At 35.9% G+C, this 23,292-nt stretch overlaps 1 protein-coding gene across 1 annotated transcript in view; it reads left to right on the top strand.

The window, feature by feature from the left end:
* Nucleotides 1–23,292, top strand: part of CADM2 (cell adhesion molecule 2) — a 264,894-nt gene that overhangs the window by 100,173 nt on the left and 141,429 nt on the right. The window contains exon 5 of the mRNA XM_047099715.1: nt 14,958–15,128. Coding sequence (XP_046955671.1) covers nt 14,958–15,128 — 171 coding nt within the window. The remainder of the gene's footprint in view (nt 1–14,957; nt 15,129–23,292) is intronic.

Below are 23,292 nucleotides of genomic sequence, written 5' to 3'. Positions count from 1 at the left end.
GTATAGATTTTTCACTTCTTTGGTTAGATTAATTCCTGGGTATTTTATGGTTTTTGGTGCAACTGTAAATGGGATCGATTCCTTGATTTCTCTTTCTGTTGCTTCATTGTTGGTGTATAGGCATGCAACCGATTTTCTGTGCATTGATTTTATATCCTGCAATTTTGCTGAATTCATGAATCAGTTCTAGCAGTTTTTTGGTGGAATCTTTTGGGTTTTCCATATAGAGTATCAGGTCATCTGCGAAGAGTGAAAGTTTGACCTCCTCCTGGCCCATTTGGATGTCTTTTATTTCTTTGTGTTGTCTGATTGCTGAGGCTAAGACTTCCAATACTATGTTGAATAACAGTGGTGAGAGTGGACATCCCCATCTTGTTCCTGACCCTAGAGGGACAGCTCTCACTTTTTCCCCATTGAGGATGATATTAGCATTGGGTCATTCATATATGGCTTTTATGATCTCGAGGTATGATCCTTCTATCCCTACTTTCTTGAAGTTTTTATCAAGAAAGGATACTGTATTTTGTCAAATGCTTTCTCTGCATCTATTGAGAGGATTACATGGTTCTTGTCCTTTCTTTTATTGATGTGATGAATCACGTTAATTGTTTTGTGGATATTGAACCAGCCCTGCATCCAGGTATAAATCCCACTTGGTCATGGTCAATAATTTTTTTAATGTATTGTTGGATTCGGTTGGCTAATACTTGTTGAGGATTTTTGCATCCATGTTCATCAGGGAAATTGGTCTATAGTTCTCCTTTTTAGTGGGATCTCTGTCTGGTTTTGGAATCAAGGTAATGTTGGCTTCATAGAAAGAGTTTGGAAGATTTCCTTCCAAAAATTCTATTTTTTGGAACAGTTTCAAGAGAATAGGTGGTAACTCTTCCTTAAATGTTGGGTAGAATTCTCCTGGAAAGCCATCTGGCCCTGGACTCTTGTTTTTTGGCAGATTTTTTATTACTAATTCGATTTCCTTACTGGTTATGGGTCTATTCAAATGTTATATTTCTTCCTGTTTCAGTTTTGGTAGTGTATATGTTTCTAGGAATTTGTCCATTTCTTCCAGATTACCCATTTTATTGGCATATAGTTGCTCATAATATTCTCTTATCATTGTTTTTATTTCTGTTGTATTGGTTGTGATCTCTCCTCTTTCATTCTTGATTTTATTTATTTGGGTCTTTTCCTTTTTCTTCTTGATCAAACTGGCTAGTGGTTTATCAATTTTGTTAATTCTTTCAAAGAACCAACTTCTGGTTTCATTGATCTGTTCTACTGTTTTTTGGGGTTTTTTTGTTTGTTTTTTTGTTTTTGTTTTTTGGGTTCAATAGCATTAGTTTGTCCTCTAATCTTTATTATTTCCTGTCTTCTGCTGGTTTGGGGTTTTATTTGCTGTTCTTTCTCCAGCTCCTTATGGTGTAGGGTTAGGTGGTGTATCTGAGATCTTTCTTCCTTCTTTAGGAAGGCCTGGATTGCTATATAATTTCCTTTTATGACCACCTTTGCTGTGTCCCAGAGGTTTTGGGTTGTGGTGTTATCATTTTCATTGACTTCCATATACTTTTTAATTTCCTCTTTAGCTTCTTGGTTAGCCCATTCATTCTTTAGTGGATGTTCTTCAGTCTCTGATTATTTGTTACCTTTCCAAATTTTTTTCTTGTGGTTGATTTCAAGTTTCATAGCTTTGTGGTCTGAAAATATGGACGGTATGATCTCAATCTTTTTGTACTTACTTAGGGCTGCTTTGTGTCCCAGTATATGGTCTATTCTGGAGAACCTTCCATGTGCACTGGAGAAGAATGTATATTCTGCTGCATTAGGATGATATGTTCTGAATATATCTGTTAAGTCCATCTGGTCCAGTGTGTCATTCAAAGCCATTGTTTCCTTATTGACTTTTTGATTAGATGATCTGTCCATTGCTGTGAGTGGGGTGTTGAAGTCTCCTACTATTATGGTATTACTGTCGATGAGTTTCTTGATGTTTGTGATTAATTGATTTATATATTTGAGTGCTTTCACATTTGGCACATAAATGTTTACAATTGTTAGTTCTTGATCTATAGACCCCTTGATTATGATACAATGCCCTTCTGCATCTCTTGATACAGTCTTTATTTTAAAGTCTAGATTGTCTCATATAAGTATGGCTACTTCAGCTTTCTGTTATTGACCATTAGCATGATAGATGGTTCTCCATCCCCTTACTTTCAATCTGAAGGTGTCTTTAGGTCTAAAGTGTGTCTCTTGTAAACAGCATATAGATGAATCTTGTTTTCTGATCCGTTCTGTTACCCTATGTCTTTTGATTGGAGCATTGAGTCCATTGACGTTTAGAGTGAGTACTGAAAAATATGAATTTATTAGAATTATGATGCTTGTAGAGTTGGAGATTCTGGTGGTGTTCTCTGGTCCTTTCTAATCTTTTGTTGCTTTTTGTATTTATTTATTTATTTATATATATTTTTTCATCTTTTCTCCCCTCAGAGAGTCCCCCTTAAAATTTCTTGCAGGGCTAGTTAGGTGGTCACAAACTCCTTTAATTTTTGTTTGTCTGGGAAACTTTTAATCTCTTCTTCTATTTTGAATGACAGCCTTGCTGGATAAATAATTCTTGGCTGCATATTTTTTTCTGATTCAGCACACTGAATACATCCTGCCACTCCTTTCTGGCCTGCCAACTTTCTGTGGATAGATCTGCTGCAAAACTGATCTGTCTTCCCTTGTATGTTAGGAACTTTTTTTCCCTTGCTGCTTTCATGATTCTCTCCTTGCCTGAGTATTTGGTGAATTTGACTATGATATGCCTTGTTGATGGTCGGTTTTTGTTGAATCTAATGGGGGGTCCTCTGTGCTTCCTAGATTTTGATGTCTGTGTCTTTCCCCAGGTTAAGAAAGTTTTCTGCTATGATTTGCTCACATAACCCTTCTACCCCTATTTCTCTCTCTTCCTCTTCTGGGATGATTCCCTATGAGTCTGATGTTCCTTTTTAATGAGTCACTGAATTCTCTAATTCTTAAATTGTGCTCTTTTGCCTTAATCTCCCTCTCTTTTACTGCTTAGTTTGTATATAAGTTTGTCCTCTATATGGCCGATTCTCTGTTCTGCCTCACCCATCCTTGCTGCCACTGCATCCATCCATGATTGCAGCTCAGTTATAGCATTTTTATTCTCATTCTGGCTATATTTTACTTCTTTCATCTCTGCACAAAGGGATTCTAATCTATTTTTGACTCCAGCTAGTATTCTTATTATCATGATTCTAAATTCTGGTTCACATATCTTGCTTGAATCTGTTTTGGTTAAATCCCCGGCAGTTGTTTCCTTGTGCTTTCTTTTGGGGTGAATTCCTTCATTTTGTCATTTTGAAGGGAGAAAAGGAATTAATGAGGTAGAAAAATTGAAATTAAAAAAATTAAAATAAAAAATATTAAAATTAAAGAAATATTAAAATTAAAAATTAAAAACACACATGCACACACAAAAATCAAATAGATGATGCTAGATCCTAGGTGTGTTTTGGTCTGGGTGTTGAAAGTGGTTTGACAGATGGAAAAAAAGGGGGTGAGAAAAAAAAAGGAAATCGTTTGAGAATTTGAAAAAAATAATACCCTGAAGTAGACTAAAATGAGATGATGGGGTAAAATAGAATTTGAAAAAATATACACAAAAGTAAAGAATATAGTAGAAAAAAATAAAGAAAAATATTTTTAATAAAAATTAAAAATAAATATGATTTTTTTCATTTTCTGTATTGAAGAAAAAAGAAAAGAAATGAAAAAGAAAAAAGATTTAAAAAAAATAATAAATCATTTGAAAATTTGAAAAAGTGAATACACTTAGTTGACAAAAATAAAATGATGGAAGTAGAATAGAATTTGAAAAAATTTACATAAAAGCAAAAAATATAGTAATGAAAATTGAATAAGAATATTTTTAATAGAAATTGAAAGTAAAAATGAAGTTTTTCTCTTTCTGTATTCAAGAAAAAAGAAATGAAAATGAGAAAAAAAGAAAAATAAAAAAAGGAAATTGAAAATTTGAAAAGGTGAATACGCTAAGGTAGACTAAAATAAAATGATGGAAGTAAAGTAGAATTTGAAAAAATTTACACAAAAGTAAAAAATTTAGTAATAAAAATTAAAGATATTTCTAATAAAAATTGAAAATAAAAATGAATTTTTTCTCTTCTGTATCCAAGAAAAAGAAAAGAATTGTAAAAGAGAAAAATAAAAAAAGAAAAAAAATAAAGAAAATTGAATAGATGAACCTGCTAACAGATTGAAGTAGGACTGAAATTGTTTCCTTTTCCCCTAGAAGTCAGTCTATGTAGTGCTTTGTAGTTCATAAACTAAGCCGGCGGTGAGACTTGTGTTCTTCGAGAGTGAGGTTGGCCCAGTTGGGCGGGGCTCAGTGTAACAGCTCCATTCGCCACTAGATGGCGCTGCTATCCTACTGGGGTGGATTGTTGTGGTGCTCATAGGTGCATATGCGCATGCACCGGAGTGGTGAAAATGGCGCCACCCATCTACCCAGTCTGTTCTCCCGGATCAGCAATCACGCACCCATCCTCTATCTTCAGCTCTCGTCCACTCCCCACGGTTTTTCACTCTCCATTACCAGGCCCTAGGCGGTACCTCTCTCCCAAGTTTTGACTTAGATGCAGCTGTTTTCCCTGCCCCTTACTTCCGAAGGACTGTGTCTTTGACCCGTTCCACCCCTCTGTGGGAGGGTCTCACCAAGCAATGGATGAATGAACAATGGCTGAATATCCGCTGCACCCAGGAACACCCGCTGGACCCTGTTGTTGCTGGTGCCCTGAGACTGTGGCCAGGTGCCAGCCGTCCCAGAAAATGTTTGTGAGACAGTGTAGCAGCAGCGTTTCAGGGATTATGGAAAATCACAACACACATCTGGCGTCAGTCTTCACCCTTAACGACCTTGCCCCAGCACCAGCAAATGTGGCCGCCTTCTGGGGTATACTGGGACCAGGTGGCTTCAACAGTCTCTACCAATTGTCCTTCCAGCAGTGGAACTGCTTTTCCCCATGTGGCCCGAGAACCTCCTGGACCCCACTCTGCTCCTGGGGATTTCCCCTTCCCACCAGAGCACCACCAGCTATCAAGCTGTGGAGTTGCAACTTTGCGCTCCCTTTGTTTACAGTCTTAGTGGAATTTAAACCCTCTCCTTTTTCCTTTCTCCCTTTTTAGTTTAGTTCCTGTGGCTATTTCTAATTTTCTACTTTCTCTGCAGATGCAATCGGGAGGGGTGCTTTTCCTGTATTCTCCCCCCTCCCCAGTCTCCGTCCTCTCTCCATTTGCAAAAGTGGTTCCCTACCTTCTGTGGCTTCTTGCTCCCCAAGTTAAGCTCTCCAGACCACATACGTGCTGAATTCTGTGGTTCAGGTTGTACAGATTGTTGTGTTAATCCTCCAATCAGTTTTCTAGGTGTATAGGATGGTTTAGTGTTGGTCTGGCTGTATTTCCTGGACGCAAGACACACAAAAAGCTTCCATACTGTTCTGCCATCTTGGCTCCTCCTCCCATATTCTTTTCAAATGATATATGTGATAGGGTGAGGATCAGAGAAAAGATCTGGTATTATTAATTCTTAAACTGCTATTCTCTGGTATTTTGAACATACTGATAATTTTTTAAATATTTAAATAATTTTTTATCTGTCTACTTCACTGGACTGGGATTTATTTCCTGACCTAATATTTTTTATTCAGAATCTGACATGGTATCAAACACATGGCAAAAGCTCAAGGTTTTTATCTCGAGAATAAATGAATCACTTGTGCCAAAGTGGCCTGAGACTTTACCTTGATGATTTTTAAAGATGGTGACTCATGTTTACTGTATGCCCTCTTGGAGTGAGCAAACTAGTTCTGAATATTCTTCTAAGGTACGGGAAACTAAATACAGAATTAAATAAATATAACTGTAGAGTTAAATATATGGGGCGCCTGGGTGGCGCAGTCGGTTAAGCGTCCGACTTCAGCCAGGTCATGATCTCGCAGTCCGTGAGTTCGAGCCCCGCGTCGGGCTCTGGGCTGATGGCTCGGAGCCTGGAGCCTGTTTCCGATTCTGTGTCTCCCTCTCTCTCTGCCCCTCCCCCATTCATGCTCTGTCTCTCTCTGTCCCAAAAATAAATAAACGTTGAAAAAAAAATTAAAAAAAATATATATAGAATTAGTCACTTGGGTGAAAGTGATCTAAGACTTTACCTCAATAATTTTCCAAGAAGATGACTCTACTCCTTTCTGATTGTTTTACTAGACTAAGCAATATACATAGTTCTTCGTGTTCTTCTGAGGTACTTAATATGTATTTGAATGTTCCTGAGCCATCAAGCAATGATGGAACAAGGTCCACTCTTCTTTTTTTGAAGGAGAATGACCCTTAGAACTCATTATGTGCTAGAAGAATTTGCATTGATATAAAAAAATCAAACATAAAAGGCAATTATACTGAATATGGAACAACATTTAAATTAGTAAAGAAAAATAAGATGAAACCCAAAGTGAGATTAACAACCAAATTCTTCTCATAAAGGCTTTCACATTTGCCAGTGGTGGGTCACAAATTGTTTTTTGTTAGTACTTTTAGCTACTACAAAGAGAGAGATATCATCAGTTAATTATTACGTTCACAAAACTATATAAAATACATCTAACATTTCCTGGTACTGAGAGTCAAGCGAGAAAGAGAATTCCTCTCTGAGTCCACATTTTTCAGACAAATGTGTATGTGTTGAATGGAGTCAGACATAGAGTATATATAACAAGATCCATATAGTATGTACTCATAGCACCTTTCAATGCAAGCCTATGGGATAACACTGAAGAGAAACTTGATCACCGATGCCTGGGTGACTCAGTCAGTTAGGCATCCTACTCTTGGTTTCAGCTCTAGTCTTGATCTCACAGTTCATGAGTTTGAGCCCCATATCAGGCTTTACACTGATAACACAGAATCTGGGATTCTCTCTCACCCGTCTCTCTGCCCCTCTCCAGCTCATGCGTGTGCTCTTTCTCTCTCTCTCAAAATAAATAAGTAAACTTAAAAAAAAGTTAAAATACACATCTAAGTTACTGAATGAGTTAGCCAGGCATAGTTACTTTAGGTCAATTAAAAAAAAATTATAGCTGAGTTGTTTATCTTCTAAAAAATGATGTATTTAGTTTAGGAAATTTGACCTATAGAACTTCTTTTAAACTGTAATTATGCAACATATAGAGTTGTCCAAAGTGGTAACTTCAAATTTTTGACATAATGTTATCTTGTATAATGCTCACATTTTCTCTTTCCTATGGCAAGAGGACATAACATTCAGCTTACTAACAAATTGTCAAATCATTAAAGTACCATTAATATGGATTCATACTGATTCCCTGAAATTATCGTCTGATCCACCATAAAACACTTTTACAAACCCAGACTCTGAAAATAATAGTAAAGTTCAAGTTCTCTATAAACATCAATATCTGAAGTTACGACCCTGCAGCTTTGATCATAGCCAGAAAACTAAAGGTCCAAATAGAGCAGGAGAAGTTACATAATATCCTACCTAATTCCTAAGAGATCTAAATGATGAGATGTTATGGCACTTCCAGTACTGGGAACAGGTAGAAGCTGTGTCTAAATCTTGCCTTGTTCTCACTGTGGCTGTGGCATACTGGCCTTCCAATGGATTAAGAGGAAATTGGCTCACATGAAGTTATGTCTGACTACCACAGGATGCAGAACAGGATTTCCCTTTATAAAAATGGATGTTCTTTCTGGACCCATTTAAACGGGATCAAAATCACAAGAGTGCAGCAGCAAATGCATCACAAAAATTCAGATTGCAGTACTCAGGGTGATTAGAACCACTGTGGAGACAAGGTAACTTTCCAAGGAACATCACTTCAGAGGACTTCCTTTTTAAAAATCCAGTCCAAAAGTGGCTGGAAACTATAGGTAGAGAAGCAGGTGACCTAACATTATGATCTGGAAAGATGGATATGGAAGTAGTTCCTGAGATCTGCTATTTTATGAGAAGTTTTGAATGTGAAAAAAACACCCAGATGGCCTTTGTTCTTTGGTTAGCCTGATTCGGGGCTTTGAAATTTAATTTGTTAATTTGCTCACAATTACTTCTGCCTGTTTTTTCCACCTTAGCTCTTGGTGAGATAAAAATCTAAAATCCCAAATATAAGCAGACTACTATTCTACATTCCAAGTCTCATAAAGGCACATAATATAAAAGGTGATAGAAAATCATTTACTTTGAGACTTCACCATGAAATATTCAGGAAAATAGGGCCACCTCAGTGGCTCAGTCAGTTAGGCGTCCGACTTCCTCTCAGGTCACGATCTCATGGCTTGTGAGCTGGAGCCCCGCATTGGGTTCTGTGCTGACAGCTCAGAGCCTGAAGCCTGCTTCAGATTCTGTCTCTGTTTCCCTCTGCCCCTCCCCTGCTCATGCTCGCTCGCTCGCTCTCTCTCTCAAAAATAAATAAACATTAAAAAAAATTAAAGAAGAGAAATGTTCAGGAAAATAACTTTCGGTGAGAAGCATACTTGAGGAATTTTCCTAGACAGATTTATTTTTAACTTTTTTTATTATAACAAATTTCTAACATACAACAATAGCATAGTAAGACAGTTACCACCACCCACCCAAAGCAACTGCTGTTCTGATTATTCAAGAACAAGTGCTAAAAGTGCAGAACCGCCTTTGAAAAAAAAAATAAGAGGGATTATTGCAAGGATTATGAATAAAAGTCATCCTACAAATACCTCTTTTTATTGCTTGCTCTCAACCTCTGCTGATAATCCTACCAATGCATTATATATGAAATGCATATTTTGAAAAATGTAGAATATGAAAAAATGCATATTTTACAATTTCTTTTGACATTTATTTATTTTTGAGACAGAGAGAGACAGAGCATGAACAGGGGAGGGTCAGAGAGAGGAGACACAGAATCCGAAATGGGCTCCAGGCTCTGAGCTGTCAGCACAGAGCCCGACGCGGGGCTTGAACTCACAGACCGCGAGATCATGACCTGAGCTGAAGTCGGATGCTCAACCGACTGAGCCACCCAGGCGCCCCAAGAAATGCATATTTTAAAAGATTAAAGGTAGAGGCGTCTGGATGACTCAGTCAGTTGAGCATCCGACTCTTGATTTTGTCTCACATCATGATCTCACAGTTCTTGAGCTCGAGCTGTGCATTGGGCTATGCACTGATAGCACAGAGTCTGCTCGGGGTTCTCTCTTTTCCTCTCTCTCTGTCCTTCCCCTCCTTCTCTCTCTCTCTCTCTCTCTCTCTCTCAAATAAATAAATAAATCAACCTAAAATATATCTTTAAAAATTAAAATAGTAAAGGTAGAATTGAAGCTAAGGAAGAGAGGAAATTAAAATGTTAAAGATAGACTGAGAGGGAAAGAGAAGAGTAGATAGAGTAAGTCCCAATATTTCCTCTTCATCTTTGGTTACATCTCTGGTATTGGTGTATCCACTTTACCCTTTCTCCTCAAAATATATCCTTGGGCCAGCAGTTGACTTTCAGCCTCCCTCCCACAAAATATTGAATCAGAATCTGCATTTTACCAAGATCCTACGGCGATGTGTATGTCTATTCCATTTTGAAAAATACTGCTCTAGATCACAATGTAATGAAATGACATCCTGAAGGAGAAAAAATAGAAACTCTAAAACAAGACAGAACATGAAACAAGAATACATATGCAATCAGCAAACTGTGTAATAAAAAGAAAATTCCTATTGATTCTATAACTGTGAATGCATAAGTTATTTTATAAAGCTAGAAAACAAAAATAGGTATAAATTTTAAGTACTATTTCCTGCCTGTTTTGTGGAGGGGGTGGGGATTGAAGGAGAAAACCAGCATAAAATATAGACAAATAATATGATTGGCTTTTCTTGATGGTTTTTTTTTTCTTTTCATCTTAGCTTTTAGAAGCCTATAAGCTGTCACATAAGCTAATATTAACAGCAACAAATTATACTTTTGTTTATTCTATTTGAATGATGCTCGTTAAAATTTTATGTTATATACAATTGCTATCAGATTTTATGTGTCCAATTAATATTACATTAAATGATACTTTTGTACAGATCAGCAAAAGGAAGCAGATGTGTGGGTTCTTAAAATACAGCTGTTATTAAAATTAAACAATTAGCAGCAATATCTTGGAATAATTTTTCATATATAACACAATTATAAAATGGTTTGTTAAGAGATCTAAATTTTGTTACACTGCCACTGCTTAGAGCTACAGACAAGAACACATTGGACATGAATTTATAGGAAAGAATATAAAATATAAAAATGAGGCAACATTTTGAATAAATCTATAAGACATTGGAAACTAAAAGAGCATCATAGACATGTATATATATATTTAATATAACAAAGGACTATAATTGCATCTGTATTATCCTGACGTATTTTGACTAACAGGAGATCATTCCATTTTTTACTATAATATTTTTTTAACTGAGATTGAAACTAATTTTCAAATGTAAAAATCTCAGAAATCACTTTGGTTAGCACAAATGAGATATTTCAGAAGACACATTTATGGAAAACCTTGTATCCTGTATGACTGATTAATAGTTATAAGATAGAATTGAGATTTTAATGTTCTCCTCCTACTTTTCAAAGGTTACAAAAGTTTCTTACTTTCAGACCTGCCTAAATTACAGAAAAAAATTTTAATGGTAAAATCTTAGGTATTTTTTTCCCTAATTTGTGAAGACAATGATAAACATATTTTCAAGAACAAGATACAGAATATTTACCTAATTTTATCCTGAAGTAATATTTATTTTATTTTAATTTTTTAAATCAAACAATTAAGTAAAATCAGACTTCTCTGGAAACAAGTAAAACTCAATGGACCATGCAAATATCTACCCACAAAATAACTCAAAGTCAGTATTAATTTCAAAGTCAAATCTTTGCATGGAGAAGGTGACTTATGTTACTTTGTTGTCATTAATATGTCTTTAAATGTTTTAAAAATAAATTAATACATGGTAAAATCAAATATTTTATGCACTTTATAAACCTAACTCTTTTTCTGAAAATATTGGTCATTTGAAATGAAAGAATAAGAAAATGAAACAGCTTTTTCTCAACTCTATGTAAGATCTTATTATAATATCTTAACTTTAGCCTACAACATTTTGACTTCTAATCCATTAAAATCACTCTCTTCTTATCAACTACTTTAGATGTAAGAAATTTTAAATTAAATGAAAATATTATTAAACCTCTTTTCCATAGAGAACAAATACTGCCTGAATGCACCATTTAACGAATCTTAATCATTCACAATAAGTTTAAATATCAATAAATGAATTCACATCTTGAGAAAAGTATTCAAGATTTATTTCATTCATGCTGAAATAAATTCTTCAGCCAAGTGAAGAGCATTTATCTCAATGTAAATTTCACTGCAAATACATATTTTAAAATATTCTAAATATTCAGATGACTGTCCTCTTCCTTTTTTTACTCAAGTAACATTTCTTTGATTGATTTATTTATTTTTGTTTTAAGCTTTTATTTAAATTCCAGTTAGTTAACATATAGCATAATATTGGTTTCAGAAGTAGAGTTTAGTGATTCATCACTTACATATAACATCCAGTGCTTATCACAACTACCCTCCTTAATACCCATCACTCATTTAGTCCATCTCCCACCCACCTCCTTCTAGCAATCCTCAATTTGTGCTCTTTAGTTATGAGTCTGTTTTATGGTATACCTGCCTGCCTCTCTCTCTCTCTTTCTTTCTCTCCCACCCTATGTTACTTTGTTTTATTTCTTAAATTCCACATATGAGTGAAATCATTTGTCTTTCTTTCTTTTTCTTTCTTTCTTTCTTTCTTTCTTTCTTTCTTTCTTTCTTTCTTAACGTTTATTCATTTTTGAGAGATAGAGAGAAAGAGTGGGAGGAGGGAAGAGGAAGAGAGAGAGGAAGACACAGAATCTGAAGCAGGCTTCAGGCTCTGAGCTGTCAGCACACAGCCCGACATGGGGCTTGAACCCACGGACCATGAGATCATGACCTGAGTCGATGTGGGATACTTAACCAATTGAGCCACCCAGGTGCCTCTTTTCTTTTTTTTTTTCTTTTTCTTGTTCTTGTTCTTTTTCTTTTTCTTTTTCTTTTCTTTTCTTTTCTTTTCTTTTCTTTTTTTTCTTTCTTTCTTTCCTTTTGAGAGAGAGAGAGAGAGAGAGAGAGAGAGAGCGCAAGAGGGGCAGGAGATAGAGAATCTTATGCAGCTTCCACACTCAGCACGGAGGCCAACATGCGACTCAATCCCGTGACCCTGGGATCATAACCTGAGTTGAAATCAAGAGTTGGACACAGAGGGGCGCCTGGGAGGCGCAGTCGGTTAAGTGTCCAACTTCAGCCAGGTCACGATCTCGCGGTCCGGGAGTTCGAGCCCCGCATCAGGCTCTGGGCTGATGGCTCGGAGCCTGGAGCCTGTTTCCGATTCTGTGTCTCCCTCTCTCTCTGCCCCTCCCCCCGTTCATGCTCTGTCTCTCTCTGTCCCAAAAATAAATAAAAAACGTTGAAAAAAAAAAAAAGAGTTGGACACAGAAACTTTTTATCTGGATGAAATCCCAATAGTTCACTTTTGCTTTTGTTTCTTTTGCCTCCAGAGTCATATCTAGAATGAAGCTGCTGTGCCCAAGATCAAAGAGGTTGCTGCCTAGGTTCTCCTATAGGATTACAATGGGTTCAGGTCTCACATCTAGGTTTTTCACTTACTTTTAATTTATTATTGTGTATGGTATAAGAAAGTGGTCCAGTTTCATTCTTTTGCATGTTGCTGTCCAGTTTTCCCAACACCACTTGTTGAAAAGAGTGTCTTTTTTCCACTGGATATTCTTTCCTGCATTGAAGATTAGTTGACCATATAGTTGTGGGTCTATTTCTGCATTCTCTCTTCTGTTCCATTGATCTATGTGCCTATTTTTGTGCCAGTACTGTACCATCTTGATCACTACATCTTTGTAATATAATCGATGTCTGGAATTGTGATGCCTCCAGCTTTGCTTTTCTTTTTCAAGACCGCTTTGGCTAACTGGGGTCTTTTGTGGTTCCACACAGGTTTCAGAATTGTTTGTTCTAGCTCTGTTGGTGTTTTGATAGGGATTGCATTAAACCTGTAGGTTACTTTGGTTGTATAGACATTTTAACACTACTTGTTCATTCAATCCATGAGTCTGGAATTTTTTCCCTTTATTTGTGTCATCTTTAATTTCTTTCAAAAGTGTTCTATAGTTTTCAATGTACAGATCTTTTACTTCTTTGGCTATGTTTATTCCTAGGTATCTTATGGTTGATTGTAAATGGAATCAATTCCTTGATTACTCTCTGCTGTTTCATTATTGGTGTATGGAAATGCAACATACTTCTGTACAATGATTTTGTATCCTGTGACTTCCCTGAATTCATGTATCAGTGCTAGCAATTTTTTGGTGGTGTCTTTCAGGTTTTCTACATAGAGTATCATGTCATCTGCAAATAGTGAAAGTTTAACTTCTTCCTTGGTTATTTGGATGCCTTTGACTTCTTTTGGTTGTCAGATTGCAGAGTCTACTACTTCTAGTACTATGTTAAATAGCAGTGGTGAGAGTGGACATCTCTGTCTTGTTCCTGACCGTAGAGGAAAAGTTCTGTTTTTCCTCATTGAGGATGATATTACCTGTGGGTCTTTTGTATATGGCCTTTATGATGTTGAGGTATATTCCCTCTATCCCTACTTTGTTGAGGGTTTATATCAAGAATCAATGCTATACTTTGTCAAATGCTTTTTCTGCATCTGTTGAGAGGATCATATGGTTCTTATCCTTTCTTTTGTTAATGTGGTATACCACATTGATTGATTTGTGAATATTGAGCCACCATGCAGCCTAGAAATAAACCCCACTTGATTGTGTTGAATGATTCTTTTAATGTGTGGTTGGATTTGATTTGCTAGTACCTTGTTGAGAATTTTTGCATCCATGTCCTCTTTTATTATTTTTTTAAAATTTCATTTAGATCCAAGTTTGTTAGCATATAGTGTGATAATAGATACAGGATTAGAACCCAGAGATTCATCACTTGCATATAACACCCAGTGCTCATCGTAACGTGCCCTCCTTAAGGCATCGCACATTACCCATCACTCATGTAGTCCATCCCCCCATCCAACAACCCTCCAGCAACCCTCAGTTTGTTCTCTGTATTTAAGAGTCTCTTATGGTTTATCTCCCTCTCTGTTTTTAATTTTCTTTCTCGTTCGCTTTGTTCACCTGTTTTGTTTCTTAAATTCTACATATGAGTGAGATGGAACCAGAATGTGTATTACTAAGCAAAATAAGGTCAGTCAGCAAAAGACAAATACCATATGATCTCTTACTTCCTTTAGTGAAGAAGACAACTTTTCATTGTTGGTGTTCTTTGGGAATTATGTTCATCTGACATTGGTTCATGTTGAAATTATAGCTCAACACATTGTACTTTCTTTTAGGCATAACAGGATGTTGTGACTTTGCCCTTCCCAACTAGTGGTTCAGAGATTTAAGATTATCTTATGCAAAACTCAAATATAAAGAAAGGTCATGAATATTATAAAATGGCCTGATTTCTCAAATGGAGTGTTAAAAAAAAAATCTTGCACTTTAGTTTAGAAACAACTGTATTCCACCCTTTAATTTTATTGATGTATTCACCTTTTAAAATTTATTTTTGGAGTAGTTGTAACCTTGCTCAAATTGAAATGGAATAAATGTTAAATTAACAAATATTTGCTTTTTAAAAATTGAAGAAGGTTGGAGACGTGAGGCCCCAGTTGTGTCTCAAGTGAATCAAATCTGTTACATTTTGAAAGATGATGTCATAGAATTTTAAAATTTACATTTTACTTTCAGATGTAAAATACTTAAAAGAAGAGGATGCTAATCGCAAGACATTCACCGTCAGCAGCACACTGGATTTCCGAGTGGACCGGAGCGACGATGGTGTGGCTGTAATCTGCAGAGTAGACCACGAATCCCTCAATGCCACCCCTCAGGTGGCCATGCAGGTGCTAGAAATACACTGTAAGTAAATGCTGCTCCCTTCCCAATGATAGCAGAAGCAACTCTCTTCATCTACATTTAAAATCATTTCAAAATGTCCTCACATTACCACACAGGTGCAGCAAAATCTACAGCAAAATGAAGTATGACTACCCTCACTGGTATTAATCGCATTCAGAGGAAAGTAGTCCTTGCCAGAGTATCATTCTTGACAAGGAAGAGAAATAAAGAAAATATCCTAAGGTTAAAACTTCTAATTCTCTTCCACACGGTGACTTGATGTAAGCAGTAGTCATTTTGGCAGTCAATGAGGGTTGGGAATCAGAGAGAGCCTTGATGGACCTTACTGTATGAAAGTAATTTGGTGAATCATGAGCATGTCGTGCTATCTGTGCTTTTAACATGAGACAATGTTTTACTTCTCTAGGAGATAATCTACATTTTTATAAATACAGGGGCATATCCATTATGGTCTCTTCATCAACATCATGAGTACTCACAAGTGATAGGAAAAACACTAATTGGATGACTCCAATGGGCAGGGAGCAGTGCTGTTTTGTTGGCATTATTTCATCTCATGGCTCATGTTAGGACATCAGCATAAAAACCTGACGATGATTAGTGGTTGAGTCACTTGGCCAAGCTCACACAACTAGCAAACGGTAGACTTGTAATCATGACATTTTTAGTAGTTAGCATGGCATTTAGAATGTAACAGGTGATGTATAAATATTTATCTACATGAAGATGAATCAACTGAGATTATAGGAAAAAGTCAAAAAAAGTAGAGCCCAGAGGAATATATTTCTGAAGTGTATTACCTCGTTTTTTTTTTTAAATATTGAAAAGTTTTTGTTTGCTTTTACTATCTGTGATAAAGTTATAGTTTGTGTTTAGAATTTGTGTGTGATATAAGATTACACTAAATCCTAAAATGTTAAATCTAAAAGCTAGTCTTTTAATAGACCTCATGGGATTTTGTTTTTACTTATTTATTCAACAAGAACTTATTGGGTCAATACTATGAAACAGGCATTGTTTTGGGCACCGAGGTTACATAAGTGACCAAAAAGAATAACATTAACAAAACAAGGTAAGATTGTCTTCATGTGTCAGAATTACCACTGCCAGCAACAAACTCCAGTTCTCTTACAGCATCCATTCTAGGTGGGAATGACAGAAAAGCAAAATAAATAAAAACAACATATAGCATTCTATATATTAAGTGCTGTGGGGAAAAAATAGAGCAGAGGTGATAAGGAGTGCAATCTGGGAAATGGGAATGGATATATATATATATATACACACACATATATACATATACATACACACATGCATATATACAATGTGTTTATATGTAAATATATATTATATGTCATATTAATTTATATTATTATATATCATAAATATATATTTATATGTAAATATATATGTTGTTTATATTATACATGTATTTAAATGGAAAAAAATATATGTATATATATATAAAATACAGAGGGAAGAGCAAGTACAAAGGCCCTGAGGTAGGAGCATATGTGTTGTTTTTGTGTTTCTGGAAACAGCAAGGATACCAGTAAGATCAGGATAGAGTGGAAAACTAGAGAGTATTTATGAGAGATCAAGGAAGTACCAGGGAGACCAGGCTTTTTTTTTCACTTTTTAATAAAAAATGTCAACCTGATTATGATTTTTAATTATCACCCACTGTCTTAATTATTCCTAGTTTACTAGTAATGGAAATTATCATAACATTTTAAATACTTTCAATTATATTAAGGTATTTTCATTAATTTTTCTCCTGTTACTGAAACAGATTCCGCAACAAGCATATTTTAGAGCCCAAACTGAGATTATCTTCAAATTTCAACATTTATTTGCAGTGACACGTTGGAACAATTACTGAAACTTCTTGAGCTTCGATTATAAATTAGGAAATTAGGTTCTTCAAGGATCAAGCTAGACAATATTTTTATGGCATTTAATGAGCTTTCTATAAATGCCAGTTGCCTGAGTTAGTTCAGGCTGCTGTAACAAATATACCCATAGACTGGGTGGTAATATAAGCAAAAGTTTATTTCTCAGTTTTGGAGGCTGGAAATCCAAGATCAAGGAGCAGGTAAGGGGCCTTGTCGTGGTTCATAAATGTTTGTCTTCTCTCTGTGTCTGCACATGGCAGACGGAGCTAAGGAGCTCTCTGGATTTTTGTTGTTGTTGTTGTTGTTGTTGTTGTTGTTGTTGTTGTTTTTGGTAAGGTCACTAAGCCCAGTCATAACCTTCCAACCACCCCCACCTCCTAATCGTCACATTGGGGATTAGGTTTCAACATATGAATTTTGGAGGTACATAAACATTCAGCCTATAGTACCTTCCGTTTTCTAGTCTTATTTCATCAATATGTCTCTAAATATATGGAAGATTATGGGGCACCTGGGTGACTCGGTTAAGCGTCTGACTTCGGCTCAGGTCATGATCTCACGGTCTGTGAGTTCGAGCCCTGCGTCGGGCTCTGTGCTGACAGCTCGGAGCCTGGAGCCTGCTTCGGATTCCGTGTCTCCCTCTCTCTCTGACCTTTCCCCATTCATGCTCTGTCTCTCTCTGTCTCAAAAATAAATAAACGTTAAAAAAATTAAACTTGTGGAAGATTATATAATTTGCTATGTCGAGAGGACCCAGGTTATCAACATCTTGATTTAAACTTTGTTTTCATTTTTATATAAACCAAAGTAAGAATTTAAAAATAATATTTGATTACTAGTTTAAGTATAATTTTTAACATAAAATAAAAGAAAATAATAAAAATTAAGTCATAAAAATATGAAAGTTCATCAGTCCAAGATTAATCACTGAAACCCACCAATAGTGAAGCAACATCAGATATACTTAGTTTGCCATGGCGAAGAAGGTCATACCAGGCAAATCTCTGCGTGCTGGTAAAAAACAGTATGAACAGGCTTGTTAGAGGATTTGGGTTTGTCCTGAATATTCTAAAGAGGGCTCTGGATTGAATGCTGTCAAGATTGGGGACACATTGTGGATGTATATGTTGATACCTTTTACCTGGAAAGCGGACGTTAAAGCAGAACTAGATTTGCTGTTATAAAGATGCAGCAGTTAATTTTTTTGTGGTTGCTGAGTGTCCTGGTCTCTGTATTATTTCAGAGTTGAAATGGAATAGACTTGCCTTTGTCTTCTTATACCCCATAGTCACAGAGCAGCTCTAGCTGATTATTGTTTCGATTCTAGAAAATTGTTTATGTTTGTTGAGAATATTTCAGGCTAGCTGTCAGATGCCAGTTGTTAGCTGCCAAAGTCATTTTCACTTTTTTGGGAGTCTAAAATGGAGCTATTATATATATACTTCCCGGGCATTTTTTGCTGTTCACTGTATTTCAATGTGCATTATTAAGCGAACTTCATGGAGGAAGGCAATTGAATTCCCTCATTTTTTAGAACATTTTACATGAAAAATGTTACAGTTGCTGTCCAATTAAAAATAGCAACTCATTTTATCATGGTTTAATATGTAAGTGGCTGAAGGCAGAGACCGTATCTATTTAAATTATATATTTTAGCATCTAGCACACCACCATTCAAGTATGTGAAGGTAATTAAAACTAACTGATGATAACGCTGAATGTTCCTTTAGGGATGCAGAACATTCCCCAGAGATGAAACAAGGAGTGGAGAGCAGACAGGGGGCATTTAGCAATAGTTTGCTTTTAAATTAGAGTACATTGAGCTAATTGGGTGTGGTCTTCATGGCTCTGCATAGGTACACGTGTGCAATACGTGATGTAAGCAGGGGAAAATAGAAAGAATTGGAAAAGGAAGAAGGTGGTTAGCCTAGAATTTGTGGAACATAAATTTAGAATTTCCACATTGTTATACAATGGTCCTATCATGAATAACCACAAAGATTGGCTCAAATGGAGTCCCAGAGTAAAAGAGCTGCCACTGTTTCTGGGGTGAGTGACCAGAGTAAAAGTATATCCTACAATAATGGAAAGCTGAGACTATGCATGAAATTAAAATCCTGTGAAAAGGCAGGTTTGATAAGAAATTAGAAAGGAGAGGAGAGCCTGGGTGGCTCCAGCTTCAGCTCTGGTCATGATCGCATGGTTCACCAGTTTGAGTCCTACATCTGGCTCTGTGCTGACAGTGAGCCTGGAGCCTGCTTCAGATTCTGTCTCCCTCTCTCTGCCCCTCCCCTGCTCATGCACTGTTTCTGTCTCTCTCAAAAAAAAATAAACATTAAAAAATAATTTTAAAAATCGGGAGAGTTAAACACATAGTTGCAAGAGCAAAAAATAGATAATAGGAGGAATTGTATTCCTAGGGCTATGTTTTAATTCCATAACCCAGTGATTCGCAAGTTAGAAGGACTTGGCCTATAAAGTATGTCACAGCAACATTCATTTCTTTATAAAATATTAATCCTAAATTTTAATGCCACTATGAAGGAAGATAGTTTCTTTAAACATAAAATTTGGGGTGCCTGGGTGGCGCAGTCGGTTAAGCGTCCGACTTCAGCCAGGTCACGATCTCGCGGTCCGTGAGTTCGAGCCCCGCGTCAGGCTCTGGGCTGATGGCTCGGAGCCTGGAGCCTGTTTCCGATTCTGTGTCTCCCTCTCTCTCTGCCCCTCGCCCGTTCATGCTCTGTCTCTCTCTGTCCCAAAAATAAATAAAAAACGTTGAAAAAAAAATTTAAACATTAAATTCAAGAAACTGTAGACTTTCACTGTGAACCACAAACGCCTGCAAATTTCACACAACAGATAACAGCGTACTTTGTACCTGAGCTGTGGAAAAGCGACTCTCTTTTTTTACAGTTGGAAATTCTAATTCATATTTCTATTTTTATGGAGATCTTGGAAAACAATAACTTTTTATTTGTCTGATTTAATTTTTAGAAGAGCAGATTGTATAAGTCAGATTTTATTTAATTCTCAATAAGAATAATGTATCTTCACGAGCAGAAAGAAATATGCACAAAACGCAGAAAAGAAGAAAATAACTGAACATTCATTTTATGTACGTGACACTGACAAAATTTCATAAAAAGGCAGCTGTTATTGAAAAGGAGAAAAATAAGAGACAGATTAGTAAAGTATTTCAGAATTGTGAATGCTCTGAGAAAGCATTTTAGTACTGTGGCATTGAACTGCCCATATGGATAAATAAGAACCCAAATTTTAAGTCTCTTGTGTGTATGTATACGCGTTAAGTGAAATATATATATATATACACACATATATATATACACATACACACACAACATATTATAAATAATTCATCAAGTTATGAAACATTATGCTATCATTAATATTCGTTTACTGGTTCCCATTTGGTAACAGTGCCATTCTATACCTATATATAAGTAACTGTTTACACATGCACATCATAAACAAGTTTTAAAACAATACATAGTTAAAATAGTTCACAGAAGAAAATCTATTGTGAGCCTAAACAAAATCAGTGTAAGCAACCATATAAAAACCCATATATGCTTAGTGTAAGCAACCAAACAAAAAAAAAGAAAAAGAACAGAAGGAAGGAAGGAGGAAAGGGAGGAAGAAAAGTAGGAGGGAAGGAGAGAGGAATGGAGGGAGTAAGAGAAGGAGGAAGGAGGAAGGAAGGCAGGAAGGCAGGAAGGAAGGAAGGAAGAAGGAAGGAAGGAAAGAAGGACGGAGGGAAGGAAAGATAGATGGAGGCTGCAGTTTTAAAATTGTGTATTTAAGTGAGATCAGTTAGGCAGCACCTGGCTGACTCAGTTGGTAGAGCATGTGACTCTCAATCTTAGGGTCATGAGTTCAAGCCCCATATTGGGCATAGAATATACTTAAAATAATTTTTTAAAAGAAATATATATATACATATATATATTCTAATAAGATCAGTTAGGTTAATGACTGAAAATAAATGCATTATATATCTAAATAACAGAAAAAGATCTGGATTTATTTGTTGCTATAATAGTATTTTTATAGGAACTAAATGGTCAATTTATAGGCCTGACCTTTAACTTCTTGAAGCTTTTAATTTCCATTCTAGTTAACATGCAAATGAACTATTAATCAATTTTTCCCTTAAAATCTTGTTAAAAAACGTATTGCTTAAGAAATTCCTTTTTTTTCTCTTTTAAACAGAATTACTTTATCCCTAGATGAACTAAATTCTTGACTGTACATTATTTGCTACTTTTCTGAACTGTCTAATGTACATGATCAGTTCTCTCTTTAGCTCTACTTATTCTAATTAAAAAAATTAAGATTTGGGGGCACCTGGGTGGCTCAGGCAATTAAGATTCTTAAGCTTCTGACTTCAACTCAGGTCATGATGTCATGGTTTGTGGGTTTGAGCCCCACATCAGTCTCTCTGCTGTCAGCACAGAGCCCGCTTCTGATCCTCTGTCTCCCTCTCTCTCTTTGCCCCTTACACACTCGAGCTCTCTCTTTCAATCTCTCAAAAATAAATAAATAAATAAATAAATAAATAAATAAATAAATAAATAAACAAACAAACATTAAAAAAATTAAGATTCTGATTATGGAAGAAATTCAATACATATGGGTTTGGGAGGTTTTAACTATTTTGTTTATATCTCCACTGTAGATATACATGATATAGAAGAGACATATTTTCAGATGCATGCAGAGATTCTTCATTAAACATAGTTTTTTTTTTCATGTTTACTTATTTTTGTGAGAGAGAGAGAGAGAGAGAGAGAGCAAGCATAAGCAGGGAAGGGCAGAGAGAGAGAGGGAGACACAGAATCTGAAGCAGGCTCCAGGCTCTGAGCTGTCAGCACAGAGCCCAATGCAGGGCTTGAACCCACAAACTGCAAGATCATGACCTGACCCGAAGTCAGCCGCTTAACCAACTGAGCCACTCAGGCACCCCATTAAATGTAGTTTTTGATTGTTCTTTTTCACTTATAAAAAAATTAAGTTCTCACCTACTCAATCCTCTCTCACCTCTCTAGCCCACATCAGTGTCTTGTTAATTGTCCTGTGTTAGTTCTATCAACTATCCTTCCACCACTTGCCTGTTTATTTCAGAAAGCACTGAATTAAATGTTTCAGGCTATCTAGGTTTATTAGACAGAAAGGTGGGTACTACAAGAAGAATTTCAAAATAAAATATCTCACTCAGTTGGCGTCTCATTTGTGAAATGCTGATTATTTAATTACCTTGTCTATCACAAATTATCTGTCCAGAGGCACAGAATGTAAACGGAGTCAGTAAAGGTGAAATGAGAAGTTTCTGGAGGTTAAATTTTCAAAAATTAAAATAAATTGTTACTTGATTAACAAAACACCACTTTTATGCCTGAGGATACTTTGGAAGGATTTTTAAGTTTCAAAATATTTCACAAAGTTCATGAAATGAATACATTTTAGAATCCCAAAGTAATCTATCATGCTTAGCAAAAAGATACTTTTTTCTGCATTAATAAAGAAAGGTAGCCTAATCTTCAACCTCTATTTGAGATCCCAATAGTTTTTTTTTTTTAATTTAATTGAAGTATAATTGACATACAATAGTCGATTAGTTTCAGGTATACATTAGACTGATTCGATATTTTTATATATTACAAAATAATCACCAGATTTTTAGATACCATCTATCACCATGCAAAGTCATTACAGTATTATTGACTATATTCCCATATTACATCCCTGGGACATTTTTATTTTATAACTGGGAGTTTGTATCTCTAAACCCCTTTTACCTATTTCACCCACCTCTCAGTTCTCCCCTCTGTTGGTAACCTACAGTTTTGGGGTTTTTTCCCCTCTCTCTATGGATCTGTTTCTGTTTTGTTCATTTGTTTGTTTTGTTTTTTAGATTCCACATAAACTGAATGCATGTGGTATTTGTCTTTCTCTGTCTGACTTATTTTACTTAGCATAATACCTTGTAGGAGCATCCATGTTGTTGCAAATGGCAAGTTTTCATTCTGTTTATGTCTGAGTAATCTCTCTCTCTCTCACCATCTTTTTTCTCCATTCATCTATTAATACACACTTAAGCTGCTTCCATATCTTAACTATTGCAAATAATGCTGCAATGCACATAAGGGTGCACATCTCTCTCCAGATTGGTGTTTGTGTTTTCTTTAGATGGAATTGTTGGATCCTAGAGTTGTTCTTATTTTAATTTTTTTGAGGAAACTCCATTATAT

The sequence above is a fragment of the Lynx rufus genome, unplaced genomic scaffold (assembly GCF_022079265.1).
Source record: "Lynx rufus isolate CCGP_SWC_20201006 ecotype Redwood Valley unplaced genomic scaffold, mLynRuf1.p SCAF_5, whole genome shotgun sequence".
Lineage (NCBI taxonomy): Eukaryota > Metazoa > Chordata > Mammalia > Carnivora > Felidae > Lynx > Lynx rufus.
This window is presented reverse-complemented; position numbering and strand designations above follow the sequence as displayed.